At 41.4% G+C, this 18,462-nt stretch overlaps 2 protein-coding genes across 5 annotated transcripts in view; one reads left to right on the top strand and one right to left on the bottom strand.

Moving 5' to 3' along the window:
* SPMIP2 (sperm microtubule inner protein 2) overlaps positions 1 to 11,255 on the top strand; it is a 179,478-nt gene extending 168,223 nt beyond the window's left edge. The window contains exon 6 of the mRNA XM_007496174.3: positions 11,011 to 11,255. Within this exon, the coding sequence (XP_007496236.1) occupies positions 11,011 to 11,079 (69 nt within the window). The 3' untranslated portion in view covers positions 11,080 to 11,255. The remainder of the gene's footprint in view (positions 1 to 11,010) is intronic.
* Positions 643 to 18,462, bottom strand: part of FNIP2 (folliculin interacting protein 2) — a 141,405-nt gene continuing 123,585 nt past the window's right edge. For all 4 annotated transcript variants that reach the window (XM_007496172.3, XM_001374855.5, XM_007496171.3 and 1 more), the window contains 3 exons: positions 12,851 to 13,051; positions 7,621 to 7,736; positions 643 to 4,468 (listed from right to left, as the gene is read on the bottom strand). In XM_007496172.3, coding sequence (XP_007496234.2) covers positions 4,390 to 4,468; positions 7,621 to 7,736; positions 12,851 to 13,051 — 396 coding nt within the window. In that variant the 3' untranslated portion in view covers positions 643 to 4,389. The remainder of the gene's footprint in view (positions 4,469 to 7,620; positions 7,737 to 12,850; positions 13,052 to 18,462) is intronic.

Here is an 18,462-nt window from a genome sequence, read left to right as displayed (position 1 = left end):
TGGTAGAGTAGATAAGAGTTCTAAGTCTAGAGTTAGGAAGTTTGGGGTTCAAAACCCACTTCTGACACCTGTTTGGCCATGGGCAAATGACTTAATTTCTCAAAGACTCAGGTAATTCTCCAAGGCTGGCTATGATCTTACCTTTGATGAAAGACCAAGGCCATCTGGGGTTGGGAGGGAGAACTCTCTACGTGTATATATAATGTACATCTTGCGTGTGTATGCCAAACTCATGGTGAGGGCATATATGTGGGGAATTGGCGTTCTGGGTTTCCCTGGTATGGAAGCACCCCTGACTGCTGTTAGTCTGCAGCTCACAGCGTTGAGATACCCGTGGGCCTGGGGGGTCAGATGGCTAGCTTGCCTGCAGTGTGCCTGTATCCAGGATGGCTCTCCATCCCTGCCAACTCTCATCATAGATACATGTACACATGTTGGTTTTATAGGTCTGTTACTGGATTGGCAGAATTTGTGTCATATTTGTATAGATAGACTTTCCCTCCCCTCATAAGACATTGGGGAGCATTGGATGAATTTTCTCTTGATTTAAACCCCGCCCAGCAAATTGTGCCATCCCAGCACACGAGTTGTAGTCTGACTAAGCTTTGGAACCATATGCCGCTCACAGAAGGAAAAGCTGAGCCGTATTCAAAAGATTTATTGCACCAAATGCCACAGAGAACTAGATCAAAATGATACACTTAAAGCAGTAAGAAAAAATTTCCACACAGTTGACATTGGTACCTAGTCGACCGATCAAAAAATAAGATCCTTTCAGTCTGTCACAAAAGAGATGCAATAATAGCAAAATCCAGAATTTTCTCCTGTTTGCATAACCAGTGAAACTTCAGTATGTCACATTCTCTCTTCCAAGATGCATGATTCACTGTTAAAAGTAACATTCAGTAAGTTGGAGTAGGTGCAGGAGTTCTGATCCAAGGGAAATTTACACAGTGGGTTTTGTTTGTTTTTTAGTAATAGCCAAATGTACATCTATAATAAGAGTTCAGGTGTAGACTTTCCATGCTAGTTGTAATGGAAAAAATCCATGGGGGGAAATACGCTCAAAAGTACAGGTTAGTGGCAAAAACTACACATTTAAAAGAACTTTGGGGTTCCTTCCTATTGGTTGTTTTCACAGACACTGGCTAGCCCAGGTGACTAGATTGAAAAGCTAGAGACTACATTTTATAAAATCAGTATTTCATTAGAAGAGTCCAAACAGCAGCTGAATCACATTGAATGCAGTAGGGATCTCCTCCCTCCAAAAAGGTTAGGTTTGAAAAAATATGGGGTTGTAAAAGTCAGTAATGTGTAAACAGCAGTTTCATGGGATGTGAAAAGATTACAATCACTTTCATTAAAAAACAGCACACTTCAGAAAAATGGATTGCAGCCTGTACAAAAAGCTATTATAACACTGATAAAAGAAGAAAACGCTTTGGGAATTTTGCAGATATTCAGCTACATGGTTTTTTTTCATTTCACTATCAGTTTTAAACACACAGTTCCCTTACATTCATATGAATTACCAATTTATTAAAAAATAAAACTGACACATGCTCTAAGAGGTCCATCACCACGACATTTACACACACTGTCTGCTCGGTCATGCCACACTAACTTGCCTGGGAAGCAAGATGCTACAAAAGTTACACTCAACAGGTAAGACTTACAAAGTTGAAGAAGCCCTAAAGGTGGAATCCTGTCAACTGAGGTAGTTTTTTTTTTTCTTTTTGAAGTGGGGATGGGAGAGAGCAAGGGCTCTCCTGAGTCTTCAGATTAGTTAGAATAAAGCCACTGGCTAAAAAAACCCAAAACTATTTCAATACAAGGTCACGAGTTTCTGTTGTGATTTAGAAAGAAGTTGAATAAGTCAAAGAAAGTGTGAGTGTTTCTTAATGCAGTATTTTAAAATAGCAGCAGTAACATTCTAGGTCTGTTTGTGGAGGCAACTGTTGTGAGGAATATGGACTGACTGGAATCCTGAGTGCAATGGAGACAAAACACCCATATAAAATCCACCTACAGTTTTTTAGTGCAGACATTTTACCAAAAGCTTATGTAATTTGGAGCTTAAAAATAAATTAGGAGGGTAAATAAACCTGCTCAAACCAGGAGAGGGTAGCACTGAAACCTTTGGTGACAGAAAAGATGGCGGCCCATTTAATGCCTGATTCCATTAAATGGGCTTCTATTTCAGAAAGCCACCCACAATATCTACACTGTAGTTACATTGGTTAATATCTACTGGGTATGGTATTTTATCTTAATCCTGTAAGTTGGGGATTTACACAACACAAGAAAATGAGACTAGAAGACAAAGATGAATGGACAGAACTTAGGACAAAAAGAAGCATCATCTTGGCTTATTTCCAAGAGGTCAAATCAGAAGACCTGCACATTTTCCTCACCTAAAGGCTAGCAAGCAGAAGTCATGGTCTTATGAAGTGCTTAAAAAGACAAAGCTTAAATTCTCTCCTCAGGAACCACAGAGGTGTAAGAAGAAAAGAATTGAGAGTTCTGCTCTTTGAAATGATCACACTGAGTGGAGATGAGAAATACAGAAACAAGAGTCATAAAATGAGCTGGTAAACATTTCACATCTCAGGGAAAGAATGGAAGACACTATACAAAAGCAAGCAGTTGCCCATCCCTAAGAAGTAACACCCCCCGCCCCCCAACTCTCTCCATGCCTACTGCTGGCATCGCTCTTTTTAAAAAGAGAGTAAACGTGTCTCCATAAAAGAATAAACCAAAGCCTGGTGCACTGACAATGTGCCAGACAGGCAGCCGGGGATCAGGAATAAGGCTCTTAATTGTTCTTTTTTTTTTTTAAACTCATCTTGGCTCCAAACTAGATGTTACTGGATCGCTGTTAGGAGGAATGGAAAGAATAGGAAATTATGCAGCACACAGAAACTAGGCCCATCTTCTGCTAGCAAGATGTCTAGCTGCACTGTAGCCTGAGAACAGGAGGAAGGTGAATAGATGTTTTTTTCATTGAAACTAAAATAATTACTTGTAGTGCTCAGTGCTTAAAAAAAAATGCCCCTTTTCATCCTGGGTGTCTGATTTTTCTCATAAGCTACTTGGTGGGCAGTAAACTAAGCAAGATGTCCTTTTTAAAAAAATGTCAACACAAAGTATAGTTATTTGAAACCCGCCAAAGAAATGAGTAAGATTTAAGAACAAGGAATTTTATATGGAGGTACTCTATAGGTGGAGAAATTTCAGAACCAAATCACCAAAGGTTCTTTTGGGGTGGGAAGAGAGGAGCAGGATGTTAGAGATGGGAAGGCACACACATGATAGTGCAAAAACTTGGTGGGATTACAATAGGATGTTTGCAAATATTCAAACATTACTTTCCCCCAGTCACTGTAAGGTCTCATTACACCCAAAGCCAGCTGTCTCATTTAAAATGTAAAGAGAGACACTTCTACATGTTTCACGATTTGGGTGGAAGAATTTACCACCCCCCAATCCTCCCCTGAGCTCCCAGCAATTACTTGGGTGAATGGGCCCTCTTTAAAAAGGCAGCTGAAAATGCTAACGTACCAGCTTTTGACATACGGTTAGTGGACAATGAACTTGACCGCTCGCTGCTGAGGACATCTTGATAACGTTACTGTGTTGGATCTGTTCTTAGGTTTTATGAACCACTGTGCCCAGGCCATTGCAAATCAGAGCCAGGTTTGCATCTGAAACATTATCACCTCCCAGAAGAAATTAAAGCAACGACTAGTCCCAAGAAACCCCAATGTCCCCACAGGCGTCCTCATTTGTTTTCATTATCAAAATGGTGACAGTTGGAGCTATCAGAGCTGAAGGCAATGAAAACGTGGCTTTCCTCCTCTTGCCTTGTAGGAAAAAAAGAGACAATCGTGGCAGCCAATCCATCCAGTCTCATAATGGACCCAACGTGCCTTCCCCAGCTCAGCCAGTGTCTCTCAGCTGGAGAATGCTTGGCTGTGGGAATGTTCTATATACTAGGCAACTCCCTTCTCCAAAGTCAGAGAGCAGAACCAGCTGGTCTAGCTGGTCCATTTCTCTCTCCAAGTGACACAAGTGAGTTCATACTGAAAGTCTAGTATTTGCTGTAGTGTTTGTTTTGCCTTTTTGCGTGTTGTTGTTGTTTTAAGGTCACCTTCTCCTCCTGTCGATTCATGGGTGACTAAAGTGTTAGAGAAGAACCTGAATGCCATGAAGTCATGTAAACCAAAGCCTTCTAAAGAAAGGTCCACTTCCAAACCAAACAGGCAGTGGGGAAAAGCCTGTCTTTAGGATAAGGCCGGTGGCTTGCCTCTGCCCTTCTCCTCCCGTTGAACATCTCTGCCTCTGTTGTTGGGTTTTTCTTGTCCAGAGAAGGACTGTCTGGAGCTTAGCTTATAAGAGTATTTGAGCGACATAAGGAGAGTGAGTGCTAGCAATAGCAGTCAGCAGAGGCAGGTCGTTTGACTCGATCCTAAAAATTTTAAAAGAAAAAAACAAACACTTAAAACAGAGGACAAAGACAGCATTCTTCTATAGAGGGAGATGTCATCCGGAAGCATTCAGCAGCTTGGAAAAATGGTTTGTGGAACAAGAAGTAAAATAATGCAGGAGGATGGAAATATTCAGGCATTAAAACAAACACTATCTAGAACAGCCTGCTCTCTGTTTGCAAAGGGAAGCTCCTGCATGCTTGTATGAACATTTGTACAGCTAGGTCCCAATTAGATGAATCCCCTTAAGTCATTATTCAAATTCCCACTGTGTATTTACATTGGGCTGGAACTAATGGCCATATTTTACATAATTAAAACTTCAAATAGTGAGAATTTGAATACATGCAAATAAGTATACAGATATTTTCTCATGTGCTTGCACCTACATCCAGAAACTTCTTTATTTCTCATTCCCTATTTCTGGCAGCCCTCCTTGGCTTCCTAGGTTCATCTTCTGTTTGAATGGTTCTACCAAATTTAAAATGTGGTTTCTTTGATGACATTAAACTAAACTAAAACAAAACAAAAGCCACACCTTTCTCTCATCAGTAGCCTGAATCGTATTACTGATTTTATGTTCTAATGGACTTAGGACCAAGACAGACAGAAGAAAGGAGTGACAGTTCCTTTAGAAATTTCGGAGTCAAACATTGTAGTCAACTTGGTCTTTGAGTACATGAGAATTATTTTTGGGTCAAATGATGCCAAGAGATACCTGACTAAAGGAACTTCCCCCCATCTTTTAATGGAAAAGACTTGCCCACTCATCTGGCAGGTGATTAGAGATAAAACATGGTCTTGGGTCAAAGGCTGCCAAAATCTAGGAACTTCCTCAGTCTCTAAAACTGGCCAGAGATTTGTCAGAGACTGTAGACTCCCAGAGAGTAGAGGTGGTTTCATTCTCTGTTTTGTATCACCATCCCCTAGCACTGGGGCCTGGAACACAATGAACTCATGGGAGAGGAAACATCCTCTGTGACTTAGAGCAATGGTGAAATGACTTGCTCAGGGCCACATAGCTTCAGCACTGTGTCAGCCAAGCCTGGAACCCCTGGCATCTTGGCCTTGAGGTCTGTTCTCTAACCATTACATCACCCTGCCTTTAATGAGTTATTAATAAATGCTTATTGTGTCCCAGCAAACCCTGATTCTTTAGCCAAGATCTGAGGATAAAAAAATAGCAAGCTATCATCACCCCATAACGCTCTCCATCCATCTCCCAGCAACCATACTGGCAGATGCTATGAGAGAGAGGGCAAAAATTACTCTGAGCTTTTCCTGTGCCCTTGGAGAGAAAACAAAGTAGGAATAAAGATTGCTGATTAGCTGGCCCCCAAGCACTGTGCAGGTGAAGGCCAAACAGAAAGAGGTGCTCCAAGTGACTCTGAGCACTTCTCCTTTGGTGCCAGAGCAAGGGAAACACCTCCATAGCCCCAGAAGGTGCAAAACTGGAAAGAGGAAAATGCAAGGAAAGAGAGACAAAGTATAATTTGGGAGAGAAGGAAACAAAAGGCTAAGAAACAAAGGATGCCAAGAGATACAAAGAAAGAGTTACTCAGTGGAAAGAAAGTCAAAAACCTCAAAAGTAGGAATTATTTTTGAAAATGAAACGTGAGAAAAATGTATGATGGGAAATAGTGAGATAAAACAAACCCAGGGCAACAGCTTTATCTCTCTGGGGCACACACCAGACCAGTCACTGTTCCTGGACAGAGGATGAAATGATTCGCAAGAGTGCCTGAAGGCTAGAGATCAAGTTCTTTTAATGTCCAGGCACAGCCTCCCCATTCACAAAACCTCCCACGAGAAGCTTGTGTGCATGATGAAGGGGATGACGTGCCCCCTGCACGATGTGAAGCTTCCATTCCTTGGAGGAAGACGGCAGAGTGACCACTGCCTGGCAGCAGCTCCAGCTCCCAAGGGGGCAGAACGTCCAGAGTGGTGGCTGGCACAGGCTGAACTGGCCCAAATCGAGGCCATTCCAAAATTTTAGAGTGTATTCCTCAGATGAGATCTCTTTGAAAAGAAAAAATAATTCTATCTCCTATACATATTAGCTTCCATAATTTAATGAATCTGGTCTATATTCAAAGGTGTCTTTATTTGAACATGAGTGAAGGGAAGGGGCATGAAAGGCGATGCAGCCTACAGGAAACAATAATGCCAATTCTAGACTGCTCTCAGGTTTTAAAGAAGCCCAATAGGAGGGGCAAGGGCCTGCAAGAGGCCTAGGCTCGGCCCAGTCCGGTATGTGGGAAGCAGGCAGTGATGGAGCGACTGAACACCGAGTCCCGTCCCCCTCCCCCTGCCCTCCCCGAGGAAGAAGCTGTAAACACAAGCTGCTGCTCCCAGGCGACAGCTTGTGCTGAGATGCATCCAGAAATTACTCCACATGGGCAGACTGAGTGGGAGTAGTTCCTGCCTGTTCCATCACGCCGGTGTGCCAGGGAGGGGAGACAAGATGTAGATCCCTAAAACTCCCTCCCCCGCTTGCCCCCGGGGCCTGCCCCCATGCCCCAGCCAAGGGAGCATGTTTTTAGGAGGCTGTGTCAGGGGGCAAGAAGCCTCAGCTCACATCTGGGAGTGTGGGGGCCCCAGGAAGAAGCCCAGGGCTTGGTCCTTGGGAAGAAGCACTGCTTTGTTCTTTGTGTCGGAATCATCCCGGTGCCTGCCACCATGTAAGATGCTTAGCGCTTGGGTGAATGCTGAGGTCACCCAGGGGTAGGGGACTGGCTGGGTGACAGAACCTACACAATTCTGCCAGCAGGATAAGGATCTTCTATGTATGCCAGCTGGAGAAAGTCCAAAGAGTACTACTCTTGGGTTCCAATCCCACTTCTGGCACTTATTACTCAAGTGACCTTGGCCAAGTCACTGAACTTCCCAGGGCCCCATCTCCTCCATCGGTAAAATGGGGGATTGGATTCAAAAAGAAGATCCAGGTCTACATCTTTGAACCAAAAAAAACCCCTGACCTTGAGACTCCGTGTTCCTGCCTGCAAGATAACAGGCTTGGCCCAGATGTCTCCAAGATCCTTGGAAGACAGGGAGGGCTGTGGGAAGGGTTCTCTGCACACATGCACGCACACCCTGCTGAAGCTGTCACGAGTGCACAGCGATGGTCACTTACCCCAGGACGATGCCTAGTTCTTTCACATGAACTCTCGTGTGTCCTCGAAGATACTCGGAGAGCATTTTGCTTTTGAGATACATCTCCTGTAACCTGTCCTCAAGATGCATTACGCACTGTGGAACCAAAACAATTCAAAGGTGAGGGTCCTGTGCCAGATCTTGTCCCACATTCCATAAGGGTAATGAGTCAGGCCCACTAAAGTATTATTACCACCAGAACTGCAGATAACAAACTGTGACTTTTTTCCTATCTTTCTTAAACAAACAAAAAATCTCAACCCAACTTGAGTCCAGACACCAATTCTAAGCACAGTCTTACAGGAGCAACATGAACTCCCATTCTAAAAGATTCTCCTTGATAGCTGGGAAATGTTTTCCCACTGCAATGTTAGGTGCACTCATGTTGTAGTAGGGGTTGCATTTTAACCAGATTTTAAATAATGATTAAGAAGAACCAGGCAGCTCTTTTCAGGAAGCCACCATCCTGGGAATTAGAGCCAACTTTATTTTTTCCTCTTATTTTAAAGAACATCAACCATCTGTGTCCTTCACCAAAGGCAAGTTTTTCTGCTTCTGGCACAGGGATTTAAGCATCTTCAGCAAAGAACCTGAAGACTTTGGCAAGGATGGACAGGCAGACGGTGGGCAAGAACACACTGTGACATGTCACGGGCAAAGAATTCTGAAGGAGAAGCAGCTATAAAGGATGCCATCAAAGAAATGCCCAAGAGTAAAGAAAGATGGGCTCATTGAGGAATGAGAGGAGGGATAGCATGTCCCTTGCTGTCAGGAAGAGGAAAGGCAGAACCCTAGCACATCGGGAGAACACGGACATTGGTGGTTTAGGTTGGATAGGCACAGATGGATGGCAACCTACCCTGCTGGGCAGGAATGCCAATACCACTGAGAACACACATAGACCGGAGTACTAGAGTCAATGTTCCCATAAGCTATTATTCCTGTGACTTTCATGTGTCTAATTAATACCTATGTTTGAAAACACTAATCTTCCCCAGCTGGGGTAATCAAGCACTCTAGAATGGATGCAAAGACTTCTCCCCATTTGTTGTAGACTGATTAGATGGATGAAACTGTTTTCTAGTAATCGATGTGTGGTGGTAATCATTCATGTAAGATTTGTTAACTTTTCCACTTTCAAAAGACCTGGGAGTTTGTTTCTCGGTTGTACGAGTACAAAGCTTGTTTGCTAACGCCACCTCAAACAAAACAAATTCCTAAATTAGCCTTGTCCTCCCCCCCCAACCCCCAAATATATATATATATATATATATATATATATATATATTACAGTCTGCTCTCTGAATGTCAGGAAATGGGGCTGTACATTTCCTCAAGAGTCCTTTGAAATTGTGGGTGGAAATAGTATTGATTTGAGTTCGAGTCTTTCAAAGTTGTCTTTACAATAGTGTTTTTATTATGTAAATTCTTCTCCTGGTGCTGCTCACTTCAATCCATATCAGTTCACAGAAATCATTCCAGGCTTCTCTGAAACCATTTCCATTATCATTTCTCTTAGCCCAAGACTATTCCATAACCTTTATATTTTTATTCAGCTCCTCCCCAACTGATAGACACCCCATCAGTTCCCAATTCTCTGATGCCACAATAAATAACCAATATTTATATTTTTGCACATTTGGGTCCTTTTTTTCTCTTTCTTTATCTTTTTGGGGCAAGGTCCTCAGAGTATTCCTGGTACAAAAGGCATGAAATTATTAGCTTTTTGGGCATAGTTCCAAATTTCTTTCCAGAATAGCTGGACCAGTTCACAGACCCACAAATAGTGTATTAGTGTCCCTATTTTACCACAGCTCCTCCCAACATTTGTCATTTTACCTCTTATGTCATCTTAGCCAATCTGATGATGGGTGTGAGACATAACCTCAAAGCTGTTTTAATTTAAATTTCTCTAATTAGTGAGTTGGGGCATTTTTTTTTAATATGGCTATTGATAGATAGCTTTATTTGGGTTCATTTCTCCTCTGAAAACTGCCTGTTTTTATCTGTTGGCCATTTCTCAATTGAGGAATGGCTCTTATAAATTTGACTCAGTCCTCTACATATCTTAAAAAGTGAGATGTTTATCAGAAAAACTCACTGCAAAGCTTTTTCACAGTGGTTTTGTTTATATGAAAACTTTAAAAATTTTTATGTAATCCAAACTGATCATTTTACCTCATATGAACCTATATGATCAAGAACTCTTCCCTTATCTCACAAGTATTTGCTTTCTTGATCCTGTAGTTTGTCCTTTACCTATGAGTAATTAATATTTCTCTACTTTAAATGTCTTTATTTGTATAAAGAGTAATTTGTAATTATGTTTATATATCTGTGTGTCTTAGCAGATAGATTCCCAAGTATTTTATACTGTCTATGATTATTTTAAATCGAATTTCTCCCATCTCAGCTCTTTTGATGAATTTTTGTTGGCAGTATACAAAAAATGCTGATGATTTATTTGTGCAACTTTGCTGAGTCTGTCAACCACATGAATTAGGTTTTTTGGTTGATTTCTTAAGGGTTCTCGAAGTAAATTATCTGTAAAAATCATAATTTTGTTTCCTATTTACCTATGTATATTCCTTTGATTTCTTTTTTTAAAACATTATTGCTACAGTTAGTCTTTCTAGCACTATACTGAATAGAAATGGAACCCTGACCTTTTCAAAACCGATTTTAATATTAGGCAAGAGACAAGGAAACATTGTGGTTGCTCAGTAAATTCTTAAAAACTGAACTGAAGTGTAAGTGCTGGAAAATTTCAGGATCAGGTTTCTACATCAGGAGAGACGTTTCTGTTTGTTTTTAGAAGCACTTTCAAACACAGAAACAAAGACTAAGGTGTCACTAACCTAACACTTTGATTCAGTATTCCATAGCAGCCAAAAATTAACATTTGAACCACCTTAGCAAATACAGCTCCTTTCCCTGCATCTACAGTCAGGGAGGAAGGGGCTTTTGCAATTTCTGTCATGCCCTGATTTTGAAGTATAATTAAAATAGCTGCTATTTCCCCTTCTTCTTTTCTTCCTCAAGGGTTTTAGCAACTCCTTAATTACATGCACTTCATTCAAATAATTAACTTTTAAAACAATGCTTTAAGCGGCAGAAGAACATTTTCTTTGGGTCCCTAGTCATAAAATTAGCTCCTAAAAGGTGATTTAAACTATTAAATGGCTACCCATACTTTCTATCTGAATGTATTAAGCTGAATTTCCTATTTGTTGCCTACATAACAAAGTCTTCTAGTAATCATACCTATACAAGGAGAATTACATTCTGTAGGATTTTTAAAAATAAGAAATGTAAAACTGGGCTTGGAAAAAATGTATTTAAAGCTTTGTATACTTTCTTTCCCTCACAGATTCAAAAATCCAATAGCGCACAAACCGAACCGGTTTCTGGAAAAGAAAATGCCACGAAAACCCCATAGCCCATGAAGAAAGATGTAGTGACAATGTGTAATCTGGACAGAGGGCCTCAATCTCAAACCGTACAAGTGACGGTCTAGATGAGAAGATGCTTTCCTACAAAGACTGTTAGGTTGAGTAATTCTGAGTGTCAATAAAATGATTTTTCAAAAAACTGTTAAGGAAAAGTTCCTTGAAATGAACTAGAGAAGACAATCCTGCTTTCTAGGACAAATTCTTTCACGAGAGAAGGACTTCCGTTTTCTAGAGACTACCACAGAAGAGGGAGGGAGAGGTAGAAAGAACCTGATTGGGGGTTGCAGGACCAGATTTGATTCTGCTGCTACTTGTGTGACTTGGGCATTCCAGCAAAGCATCTATTTAATGTCTCTATGTGTCAGGTCCTGTGGAGGTGAAGGAACATGAAAACAAGTGGGAGGGGAGAGGTGAGGTGTGAGAATAGAGCATGCAAACAGAGACATTTCTATTCCAGAATTTCAGAGATCAGAATTTCAGAGAGCATTAAGAACTAAGGAAAGGATTCCTGTGAGAGATGAATAAGCTGGACATTCTAAAGAGCAGAAGTTGAGAAGAAGGAAGTTAGGAGAGAGGGCTTGTAGGGGCCCTTTGTAGCTCTAAATCGAGAATCCTATGAATTAAGCATTTGGTGCATGACCCATGGGACTAGTACCACTACACGTGGCTGGAGTCATAGAATTGGAACACTCGACTAGCTGGGTGGAATTGAAGGCAAGCTCAAGTTGGAGAGAGTTTTTCCCCTTTTCTGTGTCACGGCTCCCTTTGGCAGTGTAGGGGAGGCAGGATTTATTAGGTGGTTATTATGGATACTATTTGGGGTGGGGTCTGAAGAGACAGCATTGCTCTACCAGATGTCCTACAAGCACAGCAAAGGAAACAGACCCACCCTTCTCAACTTGTCTGTTTTTGTCCAAGATGGCCCCATTCCCCAGGTGTGCAATTTGGGCATTATCCTCAACTCCTTGTTTGAATCCTCCAAGTGACTCCCCTCCCCAATCCAGCACCCACGCGGCTGCCAAAGGGATTATCCCCAAATGCAGGCTCTCATCACATCACTCTCCTACTTCAACTCTAACGGATCCCTATTGCCTCTTGGACCAAAAAGAACCTCCCTCTGGGGCAGTGAGGTAGTACACTAGGAAGGAGGTTCATCTAGTTCAACCATGCCACTTTAGAGATTAGAAAGCTGAGGTTCAGAGATGTTCGTCGATTTGCTGGAGGTCACAGAAGTAAGTAGTTCTTGAGGCAGGATTAGAACCCAGGTCCTTTTCTGTTGCACCATACTGCCTCATTGTAATTGCAGTTTAGGGTTTTTAAACATTCCATATGTTGAGTTTGTTTTTAAATAAAACTGTCTTAATGGCTGCCCTGAGATCTTCTGAAATGGATGAGCAGCGAATGCTCCATACTAATACTCATTTTTAAAGTGCGGCAGGTCTATGAACAAGACAGACCTGTGGCACCCCAGAGTCAGGCATAGTGGGGCAGGGGAAAACTCTATTTCCTTTTTGTTTTACTTTCCTCCTTCCCCTCCCTTTAGTGGGTATCTTTTAAAATAAGTTCTCATATTCCTAGAATGACACTTTCGACACTGAAGAGTTACCATTCGAAAAACACTTTCCTTAAACCAGCTCACATGGGGACTTTGTGGTCTTTCCTACACTCACTCACTGCTTTCTTAAAACAATAGATCTACGTAAAGTCGTCACTGGCTCCAACAACATTCTTTCTCCCATCCCAGCGGGGCAAACTCACAAAGTCAGCCGGAAGGCGGAGCTTATACAGCTGTAAAATGGACTGTAGCAAGCTGGACACCTGACTTGACACCAAGACCTCTTGGCCTAGTTTTGCACCATCCGTGGCTTTCCTCTGGCTCGTAGCTACCTGGACGCTCCATCTATCCGTGTCTGCAATGATACAGATGGCTTCTGCTATGGGCTCGTCGAGCACAGGATGCTGGAAAGAGAAGACAAAACAGGTGAGCCTCCTTGGATGGCTGTTTCAGAAAAGGATGGAGGAGACAGGAGGGCTTCACATTTCCCAGGGCCAGGGAGAAAATCCTCAGAGAGCAACAATTCCCGAAAAACAACTGGCATGGCCCTGCGTGCCCTGCACTGAGCAGGTGCTGGTGTTGGTTGAAGGAAGTGAAAAGCAAAATGCTTCCCCATCAGTGGAGCCTTTACTGGTGTCACCTGGGTACTTCCTATCTGCCAACATGGTAACCGAGTGAAGTCACCGAAAGGAGGGGGGGCAATCTGTCCAATATTATTTCTGTATCTTTAAACCCTTTAAACTCTTGTCTTTTGATACTACTCATCTTAGAATCGATACTATACGTTGGTTCAAAAACAGAAGAGTGGTAAGGGCTAGGCAATGAGGGTCAAGTGACTTGCCCAAGGTCACACAGCTAGGAAGTCTCTGAGGCCACATTTGAACCCAGGACCTCCTGTCTCTAGGTCTGCTTTTCTATTGACCACGCCAATCTAGCTGCTCCAAGACAATACTTTAAAAGTCAAGTTAAAGTGATGACTAAATATTTCTGCCCTGTAAGAAGGCAAAGAGGTGGCACAGTCAATAGAGCATTGGGCCTGTGGTCAGAAAGATCCCAGTCCAAATTTCACTTCAAACCCTTATTATCCCTAATATTATCCCTAAGCAAGTCACCTTCTCAAAAAGTAGTGGTGATTATTTTTAAAGTCCTTGGCATAGTAACCGGCACCTAATAAGTACTTAATAAATGCTTGTTTCCTTCCTTCCTAATATCCTGGAAACTGGGCAGACATAGAATCTTACTAACATTTTTATGATAGTTTAAAAGTGCAAAGTCTCTAAAATACATTTTTTCAGTTAAGCCTCACAATGGCTCAATGAGGTGGGCACTAGAGGCATATTAGCCCCATTTTGCATGAGGGATGTTTTAGGCCCAAGCCCTTGCATCTTCCTCCTCTATTTCTCTCACATCTTTCCAGGTCCCACAGAGTTGTGCAATGACAGCAGGTACAGAATACATATCTATCTGAATGCCTCAAGGATAGACAGGGTGGGAAGGCCATGGAACAAAGGAAAAGCAGCTGAGTAAGAGAGGAAGATAATGAACAAGTGGGAGCCCAGGCAGAAGCTATACAGTAGAAAGTCCTATACGCAAAGGCTGCCACTCCCTTGTACCAGGATCCCTGGCTGCCTGACAGGCTGGATTTTAAGATAAACACCCATTCAGGGCTCACATTTCTTGTGAAGTTTGCAGATTTCTATGTCTCTGAGAAAAAAAAACACAACTATTATTGTGGACCAATGACCAAAAACATTGAGGTGGCTCATCTTGTGTCAAGAACGAGGGCTAACAGAGATGGCTGAGCCAAGTCCTGTGGTGGTGTCCTGGGAGGAAATGTGAGAAAAGTACCAGCTTGGGAGTCACACCACCTCTCAGGCCCAGCTTCCTTATCTGTAATGAAAAGGGTTGAAGCAAATGACCTATATGGTCCCTTTTGACAGGGACTGGAGAAGTATTTGTTTAAAAAAAAAAGAAAAAAAAGGGAACGTTTTGGTTAATGTGTCTCACCGAGTTAGAATTGTTTAAATTTCAGGAACCAGAAAAGGCGTTTATGGTTTCCCACAAAAAGACAACCCTTGCCACCTCCCTGCCCCAACACAGGCACACTGCCCCTACCTCCCTTGTGACTCCCACCATGAGAAGCGAGGGAAGCTCCCCTGAGGTACGGGTCTCCTCACAACATTTAACCACCCAGAAGTCCATCTCAGACTGTGGGCAGGGTTCCTTCTCTATGCAGAGAAAGGAGGAATCTTTATGTCCTCTGAGGAAGAGCTGGTCTTCTACTGGCTCTTCTGTGTAAGTGATTTAATGAGGAAACCTGCTAAGTGGACTGCGAGGCCACAGAGAGACCCTTGCTATTCAGTAACGGGGGCTTGCAAGTGCCTCTGAGTGATTGCTGCTCTCCTCAGGGGTGCATAACTTAAAACAGCCAGGGCTGGACAGTAATTGAAAGGCCCCTGCCAGATGTGTGCCCCAGCTAGTCCAAAGATAACCTGATTTAGACAAGAAGACCAGGGACCTTAGTACGGCCTAGACATTCACGTAGGGTCAGAAACCAGGGCTTAGACGGGTCACTGTCTACCAGGGATGATGAAAAGATGGCTTCTACCACTATCTCCCACAGTCTGTGATGGAAACAGTCCAGGACCCTGAACCCAAGAGCCTGAAGAAAAGGGAGGCTTCCAGCACCCTGCCTGCAGCCCCCAGCCTGGGAAGCAAGCCTATGAAGATGCAACTTGCCAGCTGCAGGGACTAGAGTCACCGTGACTGAAGATCCAGAAAGGAGAATCCCTGGCACTGACCAATAGTTGTGCAAAGCACTTAACATATATATACAAGATCTCATTCACAACTCTTCCAAGAGAAGTGCTGTTATTATCCCCCTCACACAGAGAGTGAAACTCAATTTTACAGACGTTAAGTGATTTGCCTAAGATCTAAATCCAAGACTTCCTGACCCTAAGCTCAGCACTAGACCTACTAAGCCAGGATGCTTCAATGAAAACAGAAAGAAAACCTTATGAACTGACAGTCTTGGGAGAATAAGTATGCCAAGATTCATTCCAGTTCCCAGTGCCAGAAAGGTAAATTCATATAATTCCCCTTTTTTGACTAAATATTTAGTAATGATTCTAGCACTAAAATTTTGTTTATATTTTATTTTTATGTTTACTAAACATAAACATGTTTATTAAAAAAAACAAAAATGACCATTCATACAACATAATTCTCTAAGTTTTCTGATATGTGAGGTCTAGTATAATTTAAGTCAAATACAGAATGTTAAAAACAATGACATCTTTTAAAATTTGTTTGAGAAATTGTCTAAGGAGATTTTATGGATTCCTAAGCAAGTGGCCAAAATTTCTAAATCCATTCAAGGTTGGCAAAGCACTTTACTTACACAATTTTAATTTATCTTTATAATAATCATGTGAAGTAGATGGAATTATTTATCCTCTTTTTCAGAGAAGGAAACTGAGGCTGAATGCGGTGAAGGACTTGGCCAGAGTCACAGAGTAATACACACACACACACACACACATGCGCCTGTGTGTGTGCGTGCAAATCTCAATGGGAGCTTTGTTCAGCTCAATTGACTCAAGGAGTTCTTTTTTCCTCCCCCAATTTTTTTTATTATTCCAAATGTTTGCAAAACCAAACAATACAAGCATTTCAAATATCCAAAGAAAAAGATAATACACAAAAAATCACAAATCAATATTTTTAATTTACTTTTCTTCATTATTTACAAAATAAATCCCACTCACAAGTGTCTCAACTTCTCCCCACTCTCCCCATATCTCAAAGGATATCATCAGGGAGGCCAACATGTTCATATAAATTAAGTCTTTCATATCTTACTATTATATTCAATTTCTGAAGGTAACATTCTCAGTTTATTCTTCCAGTATTGGTTCTGTGGCTGTATATAATGTTCTCCTGGTTCTACTCAGTTCACTTTTCATTATCTCATATATTCTTTCCCTGTTTTTTTTTTTTTCAAAATCAGTCTGTTCATTTCTCATGGTACAAGTATTTCATCACAGCTATACTACAATTTGTTCGGTCATTTCCTAATTGATGGGCATCCCCTCAGTTTCCGATTCTTTGCCACCACAAAGATTACTACTATAAAATATTTTGGTACATATGGGTTCTTTTCCTCTTTCTCTGATTTCCCTGGGAAACAGACCTAGCAATGCTACTGTTGAGTCTAAGGGTATACGTAGTTTTAGAACTCTCTGGTGTATTTTAATTTAAAATCTAAGAATTTTTGAATTTTTTGTTTGAGATTGTATTTTTATAAAAATCCAAGAATTTTGATTCTTTGTTTAAGATTGTACTTTTATAAAAATTCAAGATTTTGATTTTGTTCGAGAAAAAATCTTCAAGAAAGAAGCTTAAAACTTTTATATCCAGTTGCAGAAAGATGCCGGAAAACCTACACTTCATCAAGAAGATCAAGAATGAACTTTAGATATGATTGATTGAACTGAACTTTGATTGAACATTTATTGTAAATGTACACATTTATGCCAAAAGGGACTGCCCCTAATTTGGCTTTCTGTCAATGCGCCTAGCAAAACATTGGTTTTGCTTTCTTTTCTTTACTATTCCTCTCTCACTATTCTAAATCTTCTTAGAAATTTGAATATCGTGTATATCTATAGTTAGAAGTGCATTTAGGATTACAAATTGATTATGTTAAATGATCAATGGGGAGACTAGTCTCCCAATGATCATCAGGGGGGATTGTAAATCTTGAAATCTCTCAGACTTGTGAATGTTAAAAATTTCCCCATCAGGGAATTCTTAATTGGAACAAATTCCCTACTGAGAAACATTCCCCATTTTGATGTGAGAACTCGCCAGGATCAGAAATGGGAGGACCTCTACTCCAACCATACTTAAGACTGCTTTAGGGGAAAAAAACTCCTTACTAAACAATGAAAGTACTTGGACCCATGCTTATGGTGGGGCAAGGAGTTCTTTGAGCCAGGCCTGTTTTTAGAATTGATACAATGAGATGCTAGGTACCTAAAAGGGTCGGGCAAGTTTTGTCTTAATGAGATTAGTTGACTCAGCTGTGTTTTCACTGGTTCAGACTTACTGAGGAGATTTGTAGACTTAGCAGGAATTCAGATGGGCAGTCCTTTGGAAAGCGTCTACAGTGATTGGTAGATGTAGGGACTTAGGGGAGGTGACATGGGAGATATATAAGAATATATAAGAAAAAGCAGAATCTCTTGAGGAGATATATCCTTTTGGAGAAAGCCTTTTGGAGGATCTCTGATGAGGACCACTTGGGAAGAATCTTTTGAGAGAGGCCTTTTGGAACAGTCTCTGGCTGAAAGGCTCTCTGGTGAAGTCAGCTGAGATGGAGCTGGCCTGATGTCACTAGAATCCTTGTTTAGTCAGACCTTGTGGTGAGTGTTAAAAAACTGACTGATTTCTCTCTTAAGACTCAGGTCTAGGCCATATTGGCTTGAGGCCCTTCATACTTATTCCTTTCTTACTCTCTCTCTCTTTCTTTAATTCCTCATTATATTATTAATTAAAAAATCTCTATAAAACCCAGTTGACTTGGGTATTTGAATAATTGGGAATATTTCCCTGGCGACCACCTTATATTTGATTTAAAAACCAAGACACTGTAGTGAAACATATTTGCTGCAGTCAAATTTACTCACCCTCCCTTATATCTATCACAATTTATATCTTCTACTATTTAATCACTACAGTTTAAATCCTCAACCATTTTACATCTCACACTGGGTGCAATCCAAATTGCTCCCCAAAATGGTTGGAGCAG

Source organism: Monodelphis domestica, chromosome 6, assembly GCF_027887165.1.
Source record: "Monodelphis domestica isolate mMonDom1 chromosome 6, mMonDom1.pri, whole genome shotgun sequence".
NCBI lineage: Eukaryota > Metazoa > Chordata > Mammalia > Didelphimorphia > Didelphidae > Monodelphis > Monodelphis domestica.
This window is presented reverse-complemented; position numbering and strand designations above follow the sequence as displayed.